This window comes from Mauremys reevesii, linkage group 10, assembly GCF_016161935.1.
Source record: "Mauremys reevesii isolate NIE-2019 linkage group 10, ASM1616193v1, whole genome shotgun sequence".
Lineage (NCBI taxonomy): Eukaryota > Metazoa > Chordata > Testudines > Geoemydidae > Mauremys > Mauremys reevesii.
In genome coordinates, this window is record NC_052632.1 from 26470106 (window position 1) to 26490155 (window position 20050).

The following is a 20050-nucleotide window of genomic DNA, read 5'->3' on the forward strand; positions in this document are numbered from 1 at the left end:
GAGATTTTACTCAAAGTATTTCCTTCTGCCAAGGGAGGATGGAGACTGATCTTACATCTAAGGGTATGTCTACACTTACCGCGCGGGTCGACGCGGTGAGTTCGACTTCTCGGAGTTCGAACTATCGCGTCTAATCTAGACGCGATAGTTCGAACTCCCCGCGTGCTCCGGTCGACTCCGGAACTCCACCACTGCAAACGGCGGTGGCGAAGTCGACCTTGGAGCCGCGGACTTCGATCCTGCGGCGTCTGGACGGGTAAGTAGTTCGAACTAGGGTACTTCGAGTTCAGCTACACTATTCACGTAGCTGAACTTGCGTACCCTAGTTCGACCCCCGCCCTTAGTGTAGACCAGGCCTAAGACTTCTAAACCAAGGTAGTAAAGTCTCAGAAATTCAGGATGTTGACTCTGGCAGCTGTAATTGCCTCACTAGAGAAAGGCATCTTGTATGTCAAGAGCTGAAAATCAGTCTCCTATTTCCATATAACAATACGCCCATCCCAGAAGAAATACCTATGCTTCACTGTAGGCCAGGATAATTTCTAATAATGTGTGCTTCCTTTCAGCCTTTTCTTAGCCCGAAGGGTGTTCTCAAAAGTCCTGACAGTAGTAGCTGCTTAACTCCAACAAGAAGCAATACTAGTCTTCTTGTACCTCGATCACTAGCTACTCAAGGGCCGTTCCTATGAAGCACTGCTGTCTTCCACCCAGATGGCCCATGGTCTGTTCTAGGAGTTGGGTCTGTAGCTGAATGTAAAAAAAGTCCACATGATACAGTTTATAGGAGCATATTTGGACTCATGGAAACCAGAGCCTATGTTCCCTTAGATACTTTGTAATCTTGTCAGATCTGGTACAGGCAATTCAGGGGAGACCTCAAAACACAATAAGCTCCTGGGACAGATGGCAGCTTGCACCTTTGTGACCAATCATGCACAGCTATCTCTGCCATTTCCAAAAACTATGCTGAGACTATGTAGTAGTCCTGTTTGTTCAGCTAGGCCTCTTTTTCAACCAAGAGAAACCAGCCCGATTCCAAAGCTAATATTAGAATTTATAGGAGCCAGACTAGATTTGGTAACAGCTCAGGCGTATATCTCAGAATAGGTTCCTTGCAATCCAATCCCTAGTAAATGGGATGATCACTAACCTAACCAGGATAGTGCAGACTTAACTGACACTGTTGGGTCATGTGTCCACATATACATATGTGATGCTGCTTGCCAGACTTCACCTGATGCCCTTACAGCTATGGCTCAGATCAGGCCACAGTGTTGTGGAAAATCTACCACATGATTGATTTTGGATCAGATCAGTCTGAGGCTCCTTTATTGATCAATTAAACATGCATGCATGGGGGAGTCAGCTAAGGCAGCGGACTCCCCCAGTGGATAAAATACAAGAGCTTATATAGGATAAAATCACAAAATTACATACTTCCTTAACATTTTACATCCATATAAGGGATAAAGCAAAGCAACCTTTTCCTGTTTTTCAATTGTTTTGCCCTTTGCAGTTTCTTGCTCTGCTACCGGGCAGCTATTAATCATACACTGTTACAAATGGTTAGTAGTTCTTTAGTTTCTGTCTACCCTTCTGTTTTTACCTCCCCCCTTCCTTCCAGGTCATACAGTTCACCTGACCCTACATACAGTTCACTTGACCAAAGTTTTAGGCCTTAGACCATTTTTCCTCCACAATTCCTCCCCTTTGGTGCCTCTTTGGTGCCACCTTTGGCCTAAACTTCCACATGCATGAGCCCATTCATTTCCTTTCTTTCCCTTTTTTCATCCCAACTTATCAAAAATTTCATTAATCATTAATGCCACTTGTTCCCTTGCGCTGGGCCTAACAAAAAAATTACATGCACAGCAATGTTTTGGGTTTTTTTGCAACAGCAATAACAAAGGCACAATCCCAAATCAACCAGCACTACCTCAACTGTTAGCCCACCCATTGTAACAATACGATGGGGTTCGTGCATAATTTTGATTACTGCACCCAGCACATCCTGACTAGTACACAAAGAAGACCGTCTATAGGCAGTCTGAAAGGTGCCTTTTCCTACCTGATATACATTTTCAGGGATATGAATTTGTCCCTGTAAATCAGAGAATTTTTTGTACCTCTGATAACAATAAAAGCAGATTTTGGAAATGGTCGGGTACCAGGATTGTCCAGTTAAAGGGCATTTTATACCTGAGAGTGTATTGCAAAGTTTTGTCTGCAGGCCAATAGATAATATAGCTGCCTGCAGTCGTAGTGAGGTTAAAATGGGTGTCGTGTACGATATGGGCCTGAACAAATATACAACTGTTATTGGCCTGGAAGATTACGTTTCCTGTCAGGAGGGTCCCTAGTCCCTTACCCTCCCAACAAACATTGTCATGGATAGTGACAATTTCCCCTGGCTTGAATTTACATATGCATTGAAGCTGTGAGGGTTTTAGTGGTCAGAGTGTCCATTGGTTTCCTATCCCAATCCAAATATTGGGTGTTATTTCAGGAGCACTAACTATGAATCGGCTGGCTATACCAGGTGGCTTGATTTCTTAAATGTCTTGGTGAGTTACCCAATCCCACATGCATCCTCCCCATGGACCTGGCAGGATTCGGTATGTGGGAGCCCGCATCCCTCTGGTCTGTAAGCTTGGAAGGAGCACTGTGACTGTCCACACCTCCACCCAGAAAACCTCCAAGTAGGTCTCCGTGGCCACAGATTAGATGGTACTCCCGAAGTGTCTGTAAGGGTAGTGGGCCAGGCCTGGTGCTCGGGATCACTCCGAATAGCTATTCGCTGGTCATTCAGGAAATTCTGAACATGCCAAGTCCCACTGCAATGCCTTCCCAGCACCAGTGATATTCAATACCATCTCTGTTAGCAACTTCTGGGTTACTGAACTAAGGACGGAAATAACATATAATTTACCAACTCCAGCCTGAACCTGAGTTAACTGTGCTCCAATAATAAGACCAGTGGCCTTTTCCAATTGACCTAATTTTTCCTCATGCTGTTGGCTTTTGTAAATATTCCAAATTGCAGCTGCGCTATTGGCACCAGCCCATAGGTGTCCAGTCCAATCTCTTTTCTTTTTGGGAGAAACCCAGCTCTTTTGCTGTGCTAGCCGAATGGCAGCTCCTTTAGAACAATTTGGATATATAAAGGTAATTTGAAAATTCGATAAGGACAGTGTAAATTTCATGGTCCCTAATATAGCATTAATTACAGTCCACTGCTGTCCTAATACCTCTCTCCTCTGAAGTATTTTTCCTCCACACCAGGAACCATCTGCTGAGCAAATCAATGGTAATACTATTCCATGTCATGAGAGCACTGACCTGGTGCCTCCAACCAACAATGTCCAGAAAGGAGTACCATCTGAAACCCCATAACCATCCTGAACACTGATCATGGACACATCTAGGACAGGATGGGGGTGCCCACCTGGACCATCACCAAATCTAAGAGAGATGGTCCCTGGAGGAGGTGAGACTACCCATGGAAGTGCTGGAGTTTAGGATCATCAGGCCAGTGTGAGTGGTATCCTCCTTGTCCTATGGCACTTTGTAGCACAAATGCCAACAAAACACATTGGCAATATATTACATATGCGAGGGGGTATGCTCTCTCTCCCATTGTATAATGAAGTGATCGAGTTGTGGAATTGATGCTGTCTATGCAACACCCCCCTGATGGTGCAGCACTTGCCAAGAACCAGCAATGACATAGTGGGTTTCCTGAGCAGGCAATTAGTCACTGACCACAAGTGGTTGCTGCAGAAATTCACCACGAGTACATTTCCTGGTGTGGAGGTCATGGGTAATAGACCTGTTTGCCACCAGAAATAATGCAAAGTGCTCTGGCTTTGCTCCAGAGGCCACGAATCCAGAGTCCCTCCAATCACTTTTCTTTTGTAGTGGAATTAAAGGCTTTGTTACACCTTCCCACTGATCCCCAGAGTGACTACTGAAGCCAGGTGAGACCATCTCAGGCTCATCCCCATAACTTTGTAATGGCTGAGACAGGTCTATCTTATGGACTTGCTACATCTGTTGGCGCAGCCCCCCAAATCAAGATCCCACTCCACCCAGGCCTGTTATCACAGGGACAATTACTTCACTCAGACCTAATGTCACTGCAACTGACTGCTTAAATACTGCTTGGATGAGTACCATGGAAAAGGGCTGCTTGTCACTTGTCCAGGGTATCTTGGTTCTAAGCAGGAACCCATCCATGAGAAAAACCTACTCTAAGTGGAAGAGGTTTTCCATATGAGTGGTCTTGATACCGAAGATCCTGGTATCTTACATATTGCAGTTGAAGTGCTCTGGATTTGATTTCCAGCTTGAGCAAGGTATATCTTGTGGTAATTTTGGCATACTACCCTCTGATACTGTCGCTCTTCATCTTCTCTCATCTTAGTGTATCAAAATTCAAGGACTTCATATGTGCTTATCTAGCGGTCACGCTCTATAGTACTGCGTTGACAAGACTAAATCTTTCATGTTGTCCCAACATTTGCTCATAATTACGAGTGGCTGCTCTAAAGGTCAAGCTAGGTAGTCACAGAAGCTGTCAAAACGGATAACTCAGAGTATCTCATTCATCTAGCAGTTGACGGATGTACTTTTTGCCCCCATCCTTCAAAGCTCACTCCACGTGAGCTCAAGCTACATCTTTGGCTTGTTTCTCAAATGCTCCCATATCTGAAATCTGCAATGCCTGCTATGTGGAGTAATCTGCTCATGTTTGTAAAGCATTATGCGCTGGATTTGTCTGCAAGAACTGTTGCTAGATTTGAGAGAGCAGTACTCCAATATCCATTTGACAAATGCATATGGTGATACTCATTCCCATCAGCCACTGCTTGCCAATCACAGTGGGATCCACACTGACTCATACTGGAAGAAGAAAATATGGTTACTTACCCTATGGTAACTATAGTTCTTGGAGACATTTGTCAGCGTGGATCCCCCAGCCTGTTCTCCATCTCTGCTTTTGGCGTCGTTAGCCAAAAAGTGCTTCATTGCATGGAAGCTGAGGGAGGGTCGTGGCCACATTTCCCTCTATGTTCTTGCATGGGAGCATGAAGAGGCACAGGGTGCAAGCAAGACCCCACAACACACTGCTATTCAGAAGATTCTGATCTCTCACACATGAGGTGCATGTACGCTCACAGTGGCGTCCACACTGATGACATCATCTTGAACTACAGTTACATAATAATGTAATGCTAGTTATATTACTTTTATATTAGTAACAATATTTTCTTCAAGATATTCATTCTCTATCTTTCTCTCATATTCTACTACCTGCACTCCTTCCATTCTACTACAGGAACTTGTTTCATTTGGCTTCTGTGCTGAAGGAAGTGAGTGGTAGTTGAGCTGCTTCGCCCTCTATGCCCCCAATGCGAAGCATGAGGCTACGCCAGGCCATGTTGGTCACAAAAGACCTTGTCAGTCAAACAACTCTGATCCTGAGCAAATGGGGTGCAATTACACTAAGAGTGGAAGAAATAAATATACACAACACATCTTAAACAACTTGGTTAATGTATATGTTTCCTAGATGTGACCTTGTGTTTTGCCTATATTAAAATGCTTGCTGCTTAAAGGTGCCCAGGTTATTAAACAATCCAGATCACTCTGTAGAACCTACCTATCCTTATCACTGTTTACCACTCCACCAATTTGTATCATCTACAAGCATTGCCAGCAATGATTTTATATTTTCTTCTGGATCATTGACGATAAATGTATTGAAGAGCGTTGGACCAAAAAGAGATCCCTGTCAGACCCCCCCCCCCCACTAGAAAAACCCTCATTGGCTGATTCTCCATTTACAGTTAGCACCTGAGATTTTCCAGTTAGCCAATTTTTTATCCAATTAATGTGCTACCTTGATTTATTATAGTGCTGTTCTTTTTAAATCAGGATCACGTGGAGCTAAGTCAAATAACATGATTGGTAAAATGCACTGTTTTTGTACAAGAGAGACTTTTAAAAATCCCACCTCTGTTAAATTATTATTATTATTGATATGTATTACGTAGGAGCCCTAGTCATGGACCAGGATCCCATTGTGCTAAGCACTGTACAAACAGAGAACAAAAAGACTGCAATAAGATTGCAGTAAAAAAAATTAATGCTTTTGTGACAGAGATAGACTGTTCACCCTTTTTAAAAGACTATAATAAATTTTTTACAAAGCATGCTGTAACGGTGTTGGGACTCACCACCACAGCAGGGGCACACCACTGACAACTAGCTCAGTCCAGTGGAGTGCCCCCTTCTGGTGGTGTCCCGTCCGTCATCTGTGCCTTGGTTGGCAAGTGGACCCGCGTTGCTCCCAACCTGCAGCATCCTCTTCAAGCCACTGCCCTCCAGCAGTGCCCCTTAATCCATCCTCGCCCCCTTCCGGGGGGGTGGTGTCAATCAGCTGTCTTTGCGCCCCAGCCAATGTGGGCAACTGCACCCCCAAAGTCACACCCCTCTTGGCAGGGGTTGGTGCAGCCCTAATCGGCCACTCCCGTCAGCCAGGTATAAGGGAAGGGGGCGACCCAGGCCCGCCCATTACTCTGGGTCCCAACCCAGGGACCCTCTAGTGGCAGCTGTCCTGCCCTCCTCCTCTCCCTCCGTCTGTCTGTCCACATCTCTGGACTGTTTCCCCTTCGGCCCCTCGCACCGGCTAGGCCCTTCCCCTCAGGGCCTGCAGCCTGGCAGACACCGGGCTGGAATTCCCTTTTGCTCCCCTGGGCCTGCCCAGCACTGTACTGTCCCAGGTGCTAGTCTCCCAGCTCTGGAGACAGACCTTCCCCTATTGAAGGCCTGGGACAGACTGCCTGCTCCCTCCCTGAGCAGCCTTTTTTATAGGGCTGAGCCTGGCCCTGATTGGCTCCTAATAAGCCCTTCTTTAATTGGCTGCCCATCTGCGCAGGTGCACTGGCCTGCTGCAGCCCACACTGTCAGGGAGTGGGGCAGCTGCCCCACTACACATGCCTTGTGAGGTATCATTTGAAAATGCATAATTGGCTGATCATTATTGTCTTGGTAAAATGTGTCAACATTATAGATAGTTACAGGATTCTACTGTATAATACTATTGAGATGTTACAAGTTTAGAAAAGCAGGCACAAACTAGTTTCTCAATGACAAGAGGCAAATTGATGCTTCAGCCATGTGTTAAAAAAATCAGATGGACTGTCACCTGCTTAAGTGGCTGTTCTTTGGCAGGAAAGAGGGTATGAGCGAGAAATCTACATTTTGGCAAAGAAACAGCTGGAGGTTCACATCCCCACAGATTTTCTGTCTCCTGAACCGCAGCTGGAGCTCATTTGCAAAGAAAAAGAACTATAAGAAAGTGGAACAGGTGCCCCAAAACATTCTTTCCTTTCTCTTGATCAACGGCAACTACAACACCTGAGGAACAAAGAAACAGCTTTGGACTGCGGGGGGCGGGGGGAATTAGCCAGATTGCTAGAACATGTGGCGAGAGAGACTTTTTGCTTTAAATTCACGTAGCTTAAAGTGAGGTATTAATTGTATTGTTGCCTTTTATTTCTTTGTAACCAATCCTGACATTTATGCCTCATTACTTGTGATCACGCAAAATCTTTTTCTGTAGTTTAATGAATTTGTTTTATTGTTTTATCTAAATCCGTGTGCTTGGATTGAAGTGTTTGGGAAACTTTAGGATAACAGAATTTTTACATAACATTTTCTTAATAAAATATATTTTATTAATATGAGCATATGTTATCCAGGAGAGGGCTGGGCAATACAAGATGCACATTTCTGGGGGAAAGTCTGGGACTGGAAATTTGCTGGTATTGCTCTACAGTGTAATTCAAGAGTGGCTGGCACTCATGTAGTATAGCTGGGAGTAATTTACATGCTGAAAGCTGTGAGAGAGCAGATCAGGAGTGATTGCTCCAACAGCAAAGCAGTGTAAAAGGTACCCCGTGCTGGAGAATTGAGGGGATGCAGCTGTCTATCAGTCCAGATTGTACCCTGGGTAATATCAGTGTCACAGCTGTAAATAGAGAAGGAAAGTTAACTTATTTTCTTCTAGTGAAATCTAAGTTGATATAAGCCTTGAGAGTTCATTTCACTAGCTGACTGTGTGAATTTTTGATGTATCTAATTTTTTTATGTAGGTATGTATGTATTTAGATGTGTATGATGGACACACATTTTAATCATCTGCATTACTTTTATAGGATTTGTAGCTGAACAATTTCTGAACAACACAGCCACTCAGTTGACATACCATGGGTTATGTGAGCTGACTTCAGCAGTTCAGGAAGGAGAACTTTGTGTGTTCTTCAGGAACAACCATTTTAGCACCATGACCAAATATAAGGTATGATTATTAACCTTTTCATTGATTTTTTTGTCTGTGTGCTAGAAAAAGGGAATTTGCACAGATTTGTAGTGACAGATGAAAAGGCTGCACTTTCTTACTGAATTTAAATAGTGCAGAAATATGACGCATTCCCAAATTACTACTATAAAAAGCACCTGTGTTTTAAGGTATGTGTCATATTTAGATTAAATTGTTTCTGATAACTTAGCACTGTTTTTTTAAATTAAAATAAATATTTTAGCTTATTATATAGAAAAACCATTAATCTCCCCCCCCCCAAATAAAATTGTTATGCAGCATTAATGTAATTTAAGATCTTTGAGACAAGGTATTTTATTATTGGAATATGGATTATACAAGGTTTATACCCTTTTACTTTAATATTGTTATATTGCTGAATTTCTCTTCTTTGGATATGCTAACAATTAGGCAGATACTCTCATGAAGCAAATCATTGGACAGTGGCTGAACTCTGGGTGACCTCTACCACTTAACATGTTTAAAATACAACTTGTACTCCTGGGGGAATTCTACACCAAGAAATTAAAAATTCTGCACACAATATTGCAAAATTCTACATATTTTATTTGTCAAAATAACACAATATAATCATGCCAGTTTCTATTATTTTGATAATTTATTTCAAAATATCTGTCAAGCATGTTTTTTGTCTGTACTGTTACAGACAATCAGGAAATATTTATGACAAATAGATTCCTTACTAGGCATATTAATACATAGCTTTGAGTAATAATTCATATAAACTGCAATACAGAAATGTATTTCTCGCACCCTTCAGAAGCAGTGCAAAGGCTTGGAGGAGTCAGAGGTAATGGAGAAGCTGAGGGAGAGGGAAGTAATTGCTGGGGAGAAGCCTGAGAGTGAACCTGTAGGGTTGTTGGGTGTGGGTGGGAGAAGTATGGAATAGGGGAATTTGGGGGTGGAGGGATTGTTAGGGAGTTGGGGACCCTCCCCCATGCAGACCCTGGCTGACCCCTAGCCTCTCCCATTCAGTCAGGCACATCTGCCCCGTCCTCATGTGTACCTGCACCCCTACTCCCATTCAGCCCTTGCATCAATCTGTTCCCCTCACTAGCCCTTTTGAACCCCAATGTGTGACCCTCCCCAGCAGCCTCATATGCCCCGCTCTCCTGTGCCTCTTCACCTGGCCCCGTGGGCAGGGCACTTTGAGGAATACAGACTCTCCTCCTCCACCCCATCAGCTGCTTGCTGCTATGGCTGGTGAGCGGGCTGCTCTCTGTTCTGATGCCACAGCAGCCCCTGGTGGGCAAAAGCCATAACTGCAGTGCCTCTCCAGCAGAGTGTATTTTCTGTGGAGGGAAAAAAATTCTGTGAGGAACATGAATTCTGCACACGCACAGTGGTGCAGAATTCCCCAGGAGTAAACTTGACCTGTCTGTACTAGAGTTTTTAAAAGACATTAGTTAAAATGTTTGAGCTAACTTTTTAAAAATACACCTCTACCCTGATATAACGCTGTCCTCGGGAGCCAAAAAATCTTACTGCGTTATAGGTGAAATCGCGTTATATCGAACTTCCTTTGATCCGCCGGGGTGTGCAGCCCCACCCCTCCCGGAGTGCTGCTTTACCGCATTATATCCAAATTTGTGTTATATTGCGTCGCGTTATATCAGGGTAGAGATGTACATTTTATCCTAGTCTAGACAAGCTCTATAAGTGTAGACAACTTGACTAGCACATAGCTAATGATGGGGTAAATGAGTTCAGTGCTAGGTATGACAACAGCCTAACTGTTTATATTTGCAGAAAATTGTGCAAACAGTGACTGGGATATAGCCGCCTCTAATTTAGTTAGCGGCATCTAAAATTGTGGAAAAGCCAATGAACTTCAGAGATGAGAGGACTCTTGTCTGACATCTTCTCTTGAAATAAGAATTATAGGGATTTGAAATTTCTTTGTGTGTAGGACAAAGTTTACCCTTTCCTACAAAGCAATTACATAGAGTGGAAGGTAAACCCCTTTTATTGGCCTTTTTCTGATGTGAGGAAAGGTTGTCGTTAAATTTGTAACCAGGCAAACAAGGCTACCATAGGAAACCAGAGGTAGACTAAGACTCAATGACTGTAGGGCTCATCTGCTCCATGGATGAAAGGAACTGTCTCATTCAGGTTCAAAGCCACTTGTGGAGCACGATTGCTTTAAGACAATTTTACAAATCCCAAAAGGCTGCTGTGATTGAATTAACCATATGAGGTTACCCAGAAAGAGGCACTGTCAACTTTAAACTCAGTCAGCCCTTTGGGGAGAGAGGAGTGACCAGGTCTTTGGAGACAAAAGTTCAGAATGACAGAAGTCAACCTCTGGATGGTTGATGAGGCTGAAAATTCTGACATGGAACTCTAGCTAAGTTCTCTCAACACGAGTTTGAGTTTTAGTAAGTTTTACCTTTCTATATTAAAGCTTTGAAGTTGTGTATTAGTCAGATTTTAGTAAAGGAGCCTTCTTTTTTAATTCATGTGTATTTATTGTGCCTTGTAAATAGTGCTAATAATTGCTAATTTTTTTTATTGCATTGTATTTAAGGACGTATCAGTTATTGTGTCTCTTGTAGACTGGAAACCATAAGCTGGAGTACAGGTTAAATGTACAGTGATGTTGGACAATATGATTGAGCACAGAATTTGACAGACAGAATCTCCTTTTTATCAATGTTAGTTTGTTTATTTAGAACCCAAACAATTTTACAAATCGTTACCATACTGTCCCAAAAATGCATCATTAATTACAAAAATGAACTTGCCACTTTTTAACGTTAGTGATAAGGTACATTTTTTTTCAAATTTGGTCGTACTAGTGAAGCAGTTGAAAAAGCCAGCTTGATTTTTAGACTGAATTTGTAGGTCTGACACTTTGAATAACTTTTTACTTGTAAGCTTGTTTGTCTCAAGTCACCTTTACTAACTTTTCAGAAAAAAAAGACATGCTTTGAATTAAGTTAATGTGGAATACAGCAACAACCAATAGTTATAGGAGTTGTATTCTGCACTCTAAGCCAACAAGGGAGGAAGCTAGAGTAGGCCACCAGTGAGCTTGATAGGGGATTGGGGGGAAGACTCTGAATACTGGGTAGAAGTCTAGATGGAGCTGGAGTTGGGAAGCAAGATCTTCTGCTGAATTTTAATCTCTTCTTATAAGCCTCCCCTCTCTCCTCTGTTGTGGGAAGGAAAAGCGGAATTTGTGCCTCAAATTTTTATCATAGTCAAATTTAGTCAGTTTGAGACTTTATTCACATCCCAAATATGCACAGAATACAAATATCATCTGTGAACAGGTTTAGTCATCACTGCTGATGACAGCAGATATTTAAAATTTTTGCAGCTAGAATTAAAGCCAGAAAAATAGTAATTTCTTCCATGAGGTGAGACATCCCTATGATTACAAAGATAGTGTCTCATAATATAACATAATATTCTAGGAGATCTTATAGGTCTCCAGTTATGTTTGTGGCTTCATGCCCAATGAAAACTCTGAAGAAATGACAAATGTTTCCATCATTGTTACTGGTCTGTTACTTTCAAAATGTGAAAAACTCTGTATAAATCATTCCCTATGGAGCACTGAATAATTAGTGACCAGAATAAGCTGTGCAATTTTAAGACTTTAGATGCTACATTTATTTATTTTTTTTAAAATACAGCCTTGCAGATCATTGTAAAGTTTGTAACGTGAACCAAAACATTGCAGGGAGGGTGAGGGTTGATTTCTTCTCTCTGTGTGTGTAGGGGGATATTTAATAAGGCCTTTTTATTTAAAAAGGAACTGTCATACAAGCACTAACCGTTTTGAACAACAAATGAATGGGATTTAGAGCAATATGCCAATTAGAATCAGCCAATCACAACACAAAGTAATATTTTAAAAAAGTAAAAATGCATTAAATTCACTTATGATATTATAATTTAAGTTTTGAAGATGTTAAGTATGTTTCTGCTGTTCAGAATGGATTGAAGTGTCACTTTTTTTAACTAGTGAAATATAATATGGGACAAATTCTGTCCTCATATCCGCACGTGGGAACAGTATTGTTTTTAGCCAGAGACCAGTATTTGGATCAGAGTTCAAAACTTCGCTTTTCATTTTCATCCTGGGTGCTTTACCAGTTTAGCACACTTAAATATAGATTTTTATGGTGAGAGCACTTTAAAATGCTGCGCCTCTGGGATTAAACACAACACCTTCTTAAATGACCAGCAATAATATAGTATGGTTTAGGACAGGAAATGAAGAATGCCTATTACTAAAAATACATTTCTAAGACTGAAAACAAGTCTTATCTTAAATTGAATTTAAAATATCTGGAACTATCCTATGTTGTCAGTATATTTTACTTTCATCCTACTTATAGGTATCCAGCAAATGAAAGGTATTGTAGACTTTGAAAATTGTGTTTAACATATAGCAATATAATAGAATCTCATGGATTTAGACTTCACTAAATTGCACACAGTCCAGCAGTCTGTCCCCACTTTGCTATGGAGATTTAACACCTGAATAACAGACTTGTAAAAATAAAGAAATTTAACAATACAAAATATTTGTATTATTCCGTACATTGAATATTCAATATTTGAACATTTGCTAGTACTGTACACAAGTAAATACCCTTATAAATTATTAAGATTAAAGTATACCTATTTAATTATCAAAGTGCATTTTGTGGTGCATTATCCTTGGTTTTAATTACTTACTTTTTACAAATTCACAAAGGACCCTCACCCCAGTCATTTCTGTGAATTTGCGAGATTCCACTATATATTGTGTACATTTCATATCGTTTTTAATTTTTGCCTTTTCATAATATAAATAGTAAATTACTTTTTCTGAGTGAAGTGTGACTGAATAATTTCCCAGCATGGGTTATTAAAGTCTAATGTGCACATTTACAAATCCACAATTTGTTTTCACATTTTAAAATGGAGTGAGCTAATAAAAGAGCTGTCCCAGTAGAACCGATAATTCATCCAAGAAGGATCCAGTAGGCACTTTGGAAATGTGCTAGAAAGCTTCATGAATAAAACGTGTTTGATTTCTAAGGATTTCTTAATTGGGAGCAGATTCCTTATCAGTTGCTTATAATACTGTACATGCTGGGAATAATTGTGTACTGAACAATTCTTTCAAAGTATAATATGCTGTTACATTCAGTTTGTGCATAATTAAAGTATTCATAGACATACCTAGTATACATGTCCAAATCAGGTATTTATGTATGCACACAGCTGATTAGTTGGGTAATGGCATGTGTGACCTATAGCTCCTGCACATAAATTAGATATGTGCAGATAGATTGTGCATGCCTAACTTCATACAAATTTGAGTCACATTTTTGAAGTATGTTAGACAAAAGCTGGCATGCTAATTGATACATTTACTATGTTATATATGTTCATCTCGGTGGAGAGCAGATGTTACTTTCAAGGGAGTGTCTTAAAGATTTGAGGCTTATTATTTTCTAGAAAACTACTGCAGTGAATAATTAAAGCTAAAATATAGCTATAAAAATAAATGAACAAGGTGCATGTCGATGCATTATGCTTGTTTACACTTGCTAATTCAGAAAATCAGTAATTAACAGTGGGATATCAGTGGGTTACTGTTAGTGAGCCTCTAAAGTCCAGGTTCAGTTTTAGTTCCCTTAATGTAAAATTCTTAGTGCTTAGTATAAATAAATGTAAATAGTACAGTAGCATGACTTGGAATGTCTTGTATGCAAAACATTTCAAACTAGGGTGTCAGTTGTTTCAACAGGAGTTACAGGTGCTATGGAATGCTGAATATTCCACCAGTTACTTTTGTGCCATTATATAGATTAGATGTTTAACTTCAGGCACATAATGTTGAAAACTTTGGCCATAGTCTTTAAAACTACTTTTTGTTCCCCTCATTGATCTCTAAAGGTTGGTAAGCCCTTTACTGAATGACTCACTTTTCCAGAAATTTAAACTGGCACTACAGAACATAAGAAACCTTGTTTGATTAGAAGAGTACAGTGCAAATTTAGTCGTTTTTAAAACAAGAAGGGCCAATATAATGTATAGCTTTACAAGTCAGCTGGAACATTTTATAATCCCTTCAAAGGAAGTTTAATGTAGGGCATATATTTCTTATGATAAAAAAATTTGACAGTAAAGCATCTTAACTTCCAAATGATCAACAAACTAGTTATTTTTAAATGAGACTTTTGGGAGACAATGAGAAGCATTCTTCTATATATGAGGTGATCTAAGCAGGAGGGCAGACACTAGCGTAAAGGCCCCATACTAATGAAAACTAATCATTGTTGTCGTGGCCACATTTATTTCTACTGTATGAATTTCAGTAATCTATTGAAACAAAATACAAGATGCTAAAAAATATGGTCATAAAAATAAATAAAAACTGATCTGCTACTCAGTAACACAATCTGCTCTTAATGTTTATGCTTGACCTCCAAATCTTGGCAGCAGTAAGCCAGCGCTGCTTTCACACATCAGATTTCTGTTCTAATTGAGAAGTGATAGAAATGTTTACTCTACAGTTATGAGATGAACAAAACATTTAAATATAATTTAAGACAACAGGATTTCTTTGGCTGAAGTGCAGTATAGTCAGTAGCAGAATTTTAAGGCTGTTGTGACTTGGAGGATGCATGATTGAATTGGTATAATTGAAAATGAGGATGTAACTTTTGTCGTTCTTCCTAACACGTAGATATTATTGCTAGCTTCTAGTGCACAGAGTATGTTACAAACAGTTTTGGGGGAGATGAGATTTGAGGTTCAAAAATCCACAACCTTTCTTATATTGTTCCCATGTTAAGTTTTATGTTCCTTCCCACTTACTGAGTGTGAAGCTAAACTTGCCAATATGCTACAAACGAGTAAGAAAATACACTAGAGGTCTTGAAAATTAAATATTAAAATATTTATTCCATTCTGCAGTCTCTGCTACACCAGTGCAGAATGCTTGTCAGTCATTCTTGTCATGCAAGTGACACAGGGATCAATCAAATTGCTCCAAAAAGTTTGGCCTCAAGGATTCTTGTTCACATACTGTCTCCTAAATTCTCCAGTTTTTGCTCAGAGTACATCGTAAAAGTACCCTTGCTCTGTCATGGCTGAAAAATAAAAAAGTTACTCTGGGTCAACAAATACAATGAGAAAAGGGGACAAGAAATGTCTAACTTGCAGAGTGCCTCTTCAACCCACAGCTGCTGGGTCTATTTGCCTCTGTTGCTCTGAGGACTTCAAACCATCAGGTGACACTGACTTGGAGCTTCCTGCTGTTCCACGACCTTTGACCTCAAGATCAGCTAGGAGTTCTGACAGTCCTGTCTTGGCAGCAAAGAAACCTACAGAAGAGGTAGGAAATTCTGCTCAGTCTATTTCTAATTTCCAGAAAGGACACAATGCACCTCTGTTCTTTCTACTCAATTTAGTTTTCATTATAGATAATTCAGTTGTGGAAGTGAGGTACAGACAAGACCTCTTACTCAGCCTACCATTACGACAAAGAAACACTAGCTTCTTCTACAAAGGCTAGCACTATTTTTTTTTTGTACCTACCTCCCAAGAGCATTACCTCAATTTCAGCTCAGCCAAACTCTGATAAGGAAAATCTCACTGGGGACAACTATGAAGAGTTAATCATCCGATGATAAAAGTGCCTTCCTTTCTCTCATCCTCTGAGATAACCTGGTGGAGGAGGAGGAGGAGGAGGATGATAAGGTTCTTGAGTCTTCCAAGTCTTAAGATGTACTGAAGGACTTAATGACTTCTGGATGAATTTCCTGTTTATGCTGAAATTATTACTAAAATGCGTAGAATTAAACCTGCTACTTATACATTGCCACAAGGGAACTCTAGCTTATAGTAGAGGAAGAAAAAGCTAAGAATGCAATTCATCTGTGTCTGTCAGAAAATATCTTTGTAACATGCTCGTGACATTGAATTTGCCTTTCCTGCTAATGCTGCCAAGCTTTATAAGCTCCCCAATATTAATGTGAAATGCTGGTTCTCAGCCCTCAAAATAGTTTGTGGTGGCTGCTTGCATCCCATTGAAGTAAAAGCCCGCCCCACGATCTACTTGAAAGAGTTGATTAAGTCCTTATAAAATCTTATGGGTCTACGTCAATCCATCTAACCATCTCAGTTCATTCTTTCTACATAGCCTACATACCTAATAAAATGGTAGAAAGGAGAGCTCTTGGCTTCTCCTGAAACAACTGCTTCTTCATCTCTCCACAAATTGTCAATTCATTATAGTTTATCCTCCTCTTATCTCTATGATATGAGCTCAGAAAGTTTTTGTTTTTTTTAACCACCCTTTATTATGGATTTCCTTGCATTGTCAAGAAGAGTCCCCATGGCTTTGCTTTTGGACAAGATACTAAATCACTGCTTAATTCAAGCTTGTTCCCTTTCTGTATAGGGAGGGACATGTTTTCAGGGAGACTTTATAAAGCCATGAATGACCTTGCTGAAAATGTCTCATCAGCTAAACAGAAAGTTTCAGGCCTTGCAATAGGCCCAAACATTATTTTTAGTAATCTTGCTCTTTGGTGGTAAACCAAGCAGGAACAATTACTGAAATCAGATCCTGTTGTCCCGCGTAAACAAAGATGAAGTTGGGAAATTAAATTCTGTCCTTTCTGGGAAATCTGACCATTAAGGTGTTTCAGAGATACAGGCCAGGATTCTTGTATTTCAAAATCACTGAAGTCTCCTCACTTCCAGCTACTGGGCCCGCTTCATAATGTCCCAAGGCTCTTAGTTTCTGGACCTTTCCACCACTCTACATTTTAAATCGTCCTTCTGTATTTAGGAAGGACTCTTAGCCAGGTTGAAGCATTTGCAGGATATTCAAGAAACTGCCCTGATTTCCTCCGTGGAGAAATTCTTTATTCTATTTGTTATCATATCCCTAAAAAGTCAGGAATCTGTCCATTCTGGACAAGCAGTGGTTAAATCACTACATCATTACTCTTCCAATCCACAGAGGTTCAAAATGGAGTTTGGACTCTAATCCTAGCTAAAAACCCAAGCAACTCTATGGCATCTGAGGGCCTTCAAGACTATTTTCTGTATGTGCCAAATACACAAAGTCACAACTATGAAGTTTTTCCTTAAGGTCTTGCATCTGTCCTGTTGTATCCTCCAGTTGGATTTAGTGTAATCGCTGCAAGTTTTAATGATCTTTACAGCAGCAGTACTTTAATAGCTGACAGGAGGAGAGGGAAGTGATGGTGGTAGTCATACTGCTGTACTGTGTGAGAGGGGCTCTATCTTCTGGGTTTCCTAATATCTAGCCCCCAGTACAGATTAGCCATCTTTAAATCACAATTATAGCAAATGGGTAATCTCCCAAAACCTGAAGCTGCCAGAATATTGGAATGCTAACCTTTTTGTAAGTTATTAGTACAGGAGTTTGCAGTGTTAATCTTTTTGAAAGAACAATTCTTGATAGCTTTGGTAGCTTAAACATGTCAACCTTGCTATAAAGCTTTTGTTTACATCAGATGTATGCACTCGTGTACTTGAGTGTTTGGGTTGTTCCCAAAACTCAACATCATTCTTGAACTTTGAGGTTGAGATGCAATTGATTTACTGTATTTCAAAGAAAGCTGAAATATATGCTAATCTCCAACTACACTTGATGACACAATGCACTTAAGTTACCTGAGTGGCTTACTTGAGCCTGGCTGTAGCCTACATAACCCTAATAAATAAATACAATTGTTAATAATTTAACAATTTCAAATATAACATTAATTTTAATTATATACAAATTTTGAAGTGTCTATATTCTGCTAAAATCGTTCAGAATAAAGAAAAGATAGAGATTAATTTTTTATAGGACCCAGTTTTTAACTGTTAATTCTAATGGATTTACTTTAAATTCTCAGACATTAATCCAACACTCAAAAAGTAAATTCTGTAAGTTTGGGGAGGATATGCTGTTTTTCATTAAAAAAAAAAAAAAATAGAGAGATTCTACATTTAAGTGCAAAATGGAACTCAGCTTTAACTATGGAGTTGAGTTGTAACTAGAGTGACCAGGTGACAAAGATGAAATATCAGGACGCGGGGAGGGGCAGAGAAAAAAAAAAAAAAAAAAAAAAGCCGGAGAGCCCCCCACCCTCCCCCTCTGGCCGCCAGGCGGCAGTGGCACAGCCCCGTCTGAACCCAACTCTCGGCTCCAACCCCGGATACACCCCCAGCTCCCCCATCCCCTCGCTCCCGGGCCCAGCCTGGGCTCTGAGCTTTGCAGCCGAGCCGCGCTCTGGGCCCCTCCTGCAGCTCCTGGCCCAGCCGCTCCCGGGCTCCGTCGCTCAGTCCGTCCCCACAGCAGGGGCTGCTCCGCTCCGCGTCCTGGGACACTCGCCCCGGGCAGCCCCGCCCCGGCCATGGGGAGCTCTGGGACCCACCCGGGCAGGGGGAGAACCAGGCAGCCGGGCCCGGGCCCAGCCCCTCCCGGCAGGAGCGTGTCCACCCCACGCTTGTCTCTGCCCCCTGCCCACCTGGGCCCTGCCCGCTCCATGCTGCCTCTGGCCCCACCACGCTGTCCCGCGGGCTGCGCTCCCGGCCCCGGCCATAGCCCGTGTGCAAACCTGGGAGGGAGGAGGAATGCCACGTGCTTGGGGAAGAGGCGGGGCCAAGGTGGGGATTTGGGGAGGGATCCAATGGGGGAAGCAGGGGGCGGAGTTGGGGCAGAGGGGGTGAGAGCCCCTCCGGGCTCCGCCTGTGCGCCGGAGCAGAGGGCAAAATTGCTTGTTTGTCCAGTGTCCCGACCGAACATCTGTCGGGACGTGGGACAAACAAGCAAAAATTGGGACAGTCCTGATAAAATCGGGACGTCTGGTCACCCTAGTTGTAACCAGTGCTTCCATAGTGGAATATAAATATTTTTTTAAAACTTGTTTTTTCCAACCAATACAAGTATAGTGTATTGTCATATGAGACCAAAATGCAGGAGAAGCGGTGGGATTTAAATTTCTTAGATTATTTCAGCTAACGTGCATTGCAGAGGTGACTTGTTGCATTTTGTGGCGTTGTTTACATTAGAGAAATTTTAGCTTTGTATACACAGTTGCATACACTAGCAACCTCATCTCCGCATAAAGTGCTTGCAGCAGCTCACAAAGAGTACTAGCTGGAACTAGAGTTACTGGGGATGCTGCATCAACCCCTGACTTGAAGTGGTTTCCATTATCTACAGGGTTCGCAGTTTGGGTCTCGGCACTTCAACTACTCAAGTTATTCCAGCATTCCTGACTAGCACTGTGGCAGTTGCTCATGCTCAGAGCAAAGCTCACCACCATTGTACTCTGCATCAGATCAGTGTGCTCCATTGCAGTGCTAAAACAGTCTGACTGTGTTGGCGTTGGAGCTGCACCAGTTCAATATAACTGTTCCACCAAATCCCAAGTTTCCTCAAGCCTGCTCATTTAACTTGTAAAATCATGCTTATATCTGTTGTTGCATAAAGACAACTTACAAAAGTATCCAATTTCCATTTTTCAGAAGTCACTTGGGTACTTAGGCTCCTAGGTCACTTATGGTCTTCTGAAAACTTTACTCAATTTGTATGTGTATACACATTTAGACACTTTACATTTTACAAATAGAAAACTAGATGAAGCAGTAAATAGAAATTTGCTT

At 41.3% G+C, this 20050-nt stretch overlaps 1 protein-coding gene across 8 annotated transcripts in view; it reads left to right on the plus strand.

Moving 5' to 3' along the window:
* MINDY2 (MINDY lysine 48 deubiquitinase 2) overlaps window positions 1–20050 on the plus strand; it is a 102796-nt gene that overhangs the window by 57883 nt on the left and 24863 nt on the right. For 5 of the 8 annotated variants that reach the window (XM_039492816.1, XM_039492815.1, XM_039492819.1 and 2 more), the window contains one exon: window positions 8223–8365. In XM_039492816.1, coding sequence (XP_039348750.1) covers window positions 8223–8365 — 143 coding nt within the window. Of the gene's footprint in view, window positions 1–8222; window positions 8366–15600; window positions 15753–20050 lie in introns of all 8 variants that reach the window. The other 3 variants (XR_005585757.1, XR_005585756.1, XR_005585758.1) reach the window with 1 other exon arrangement.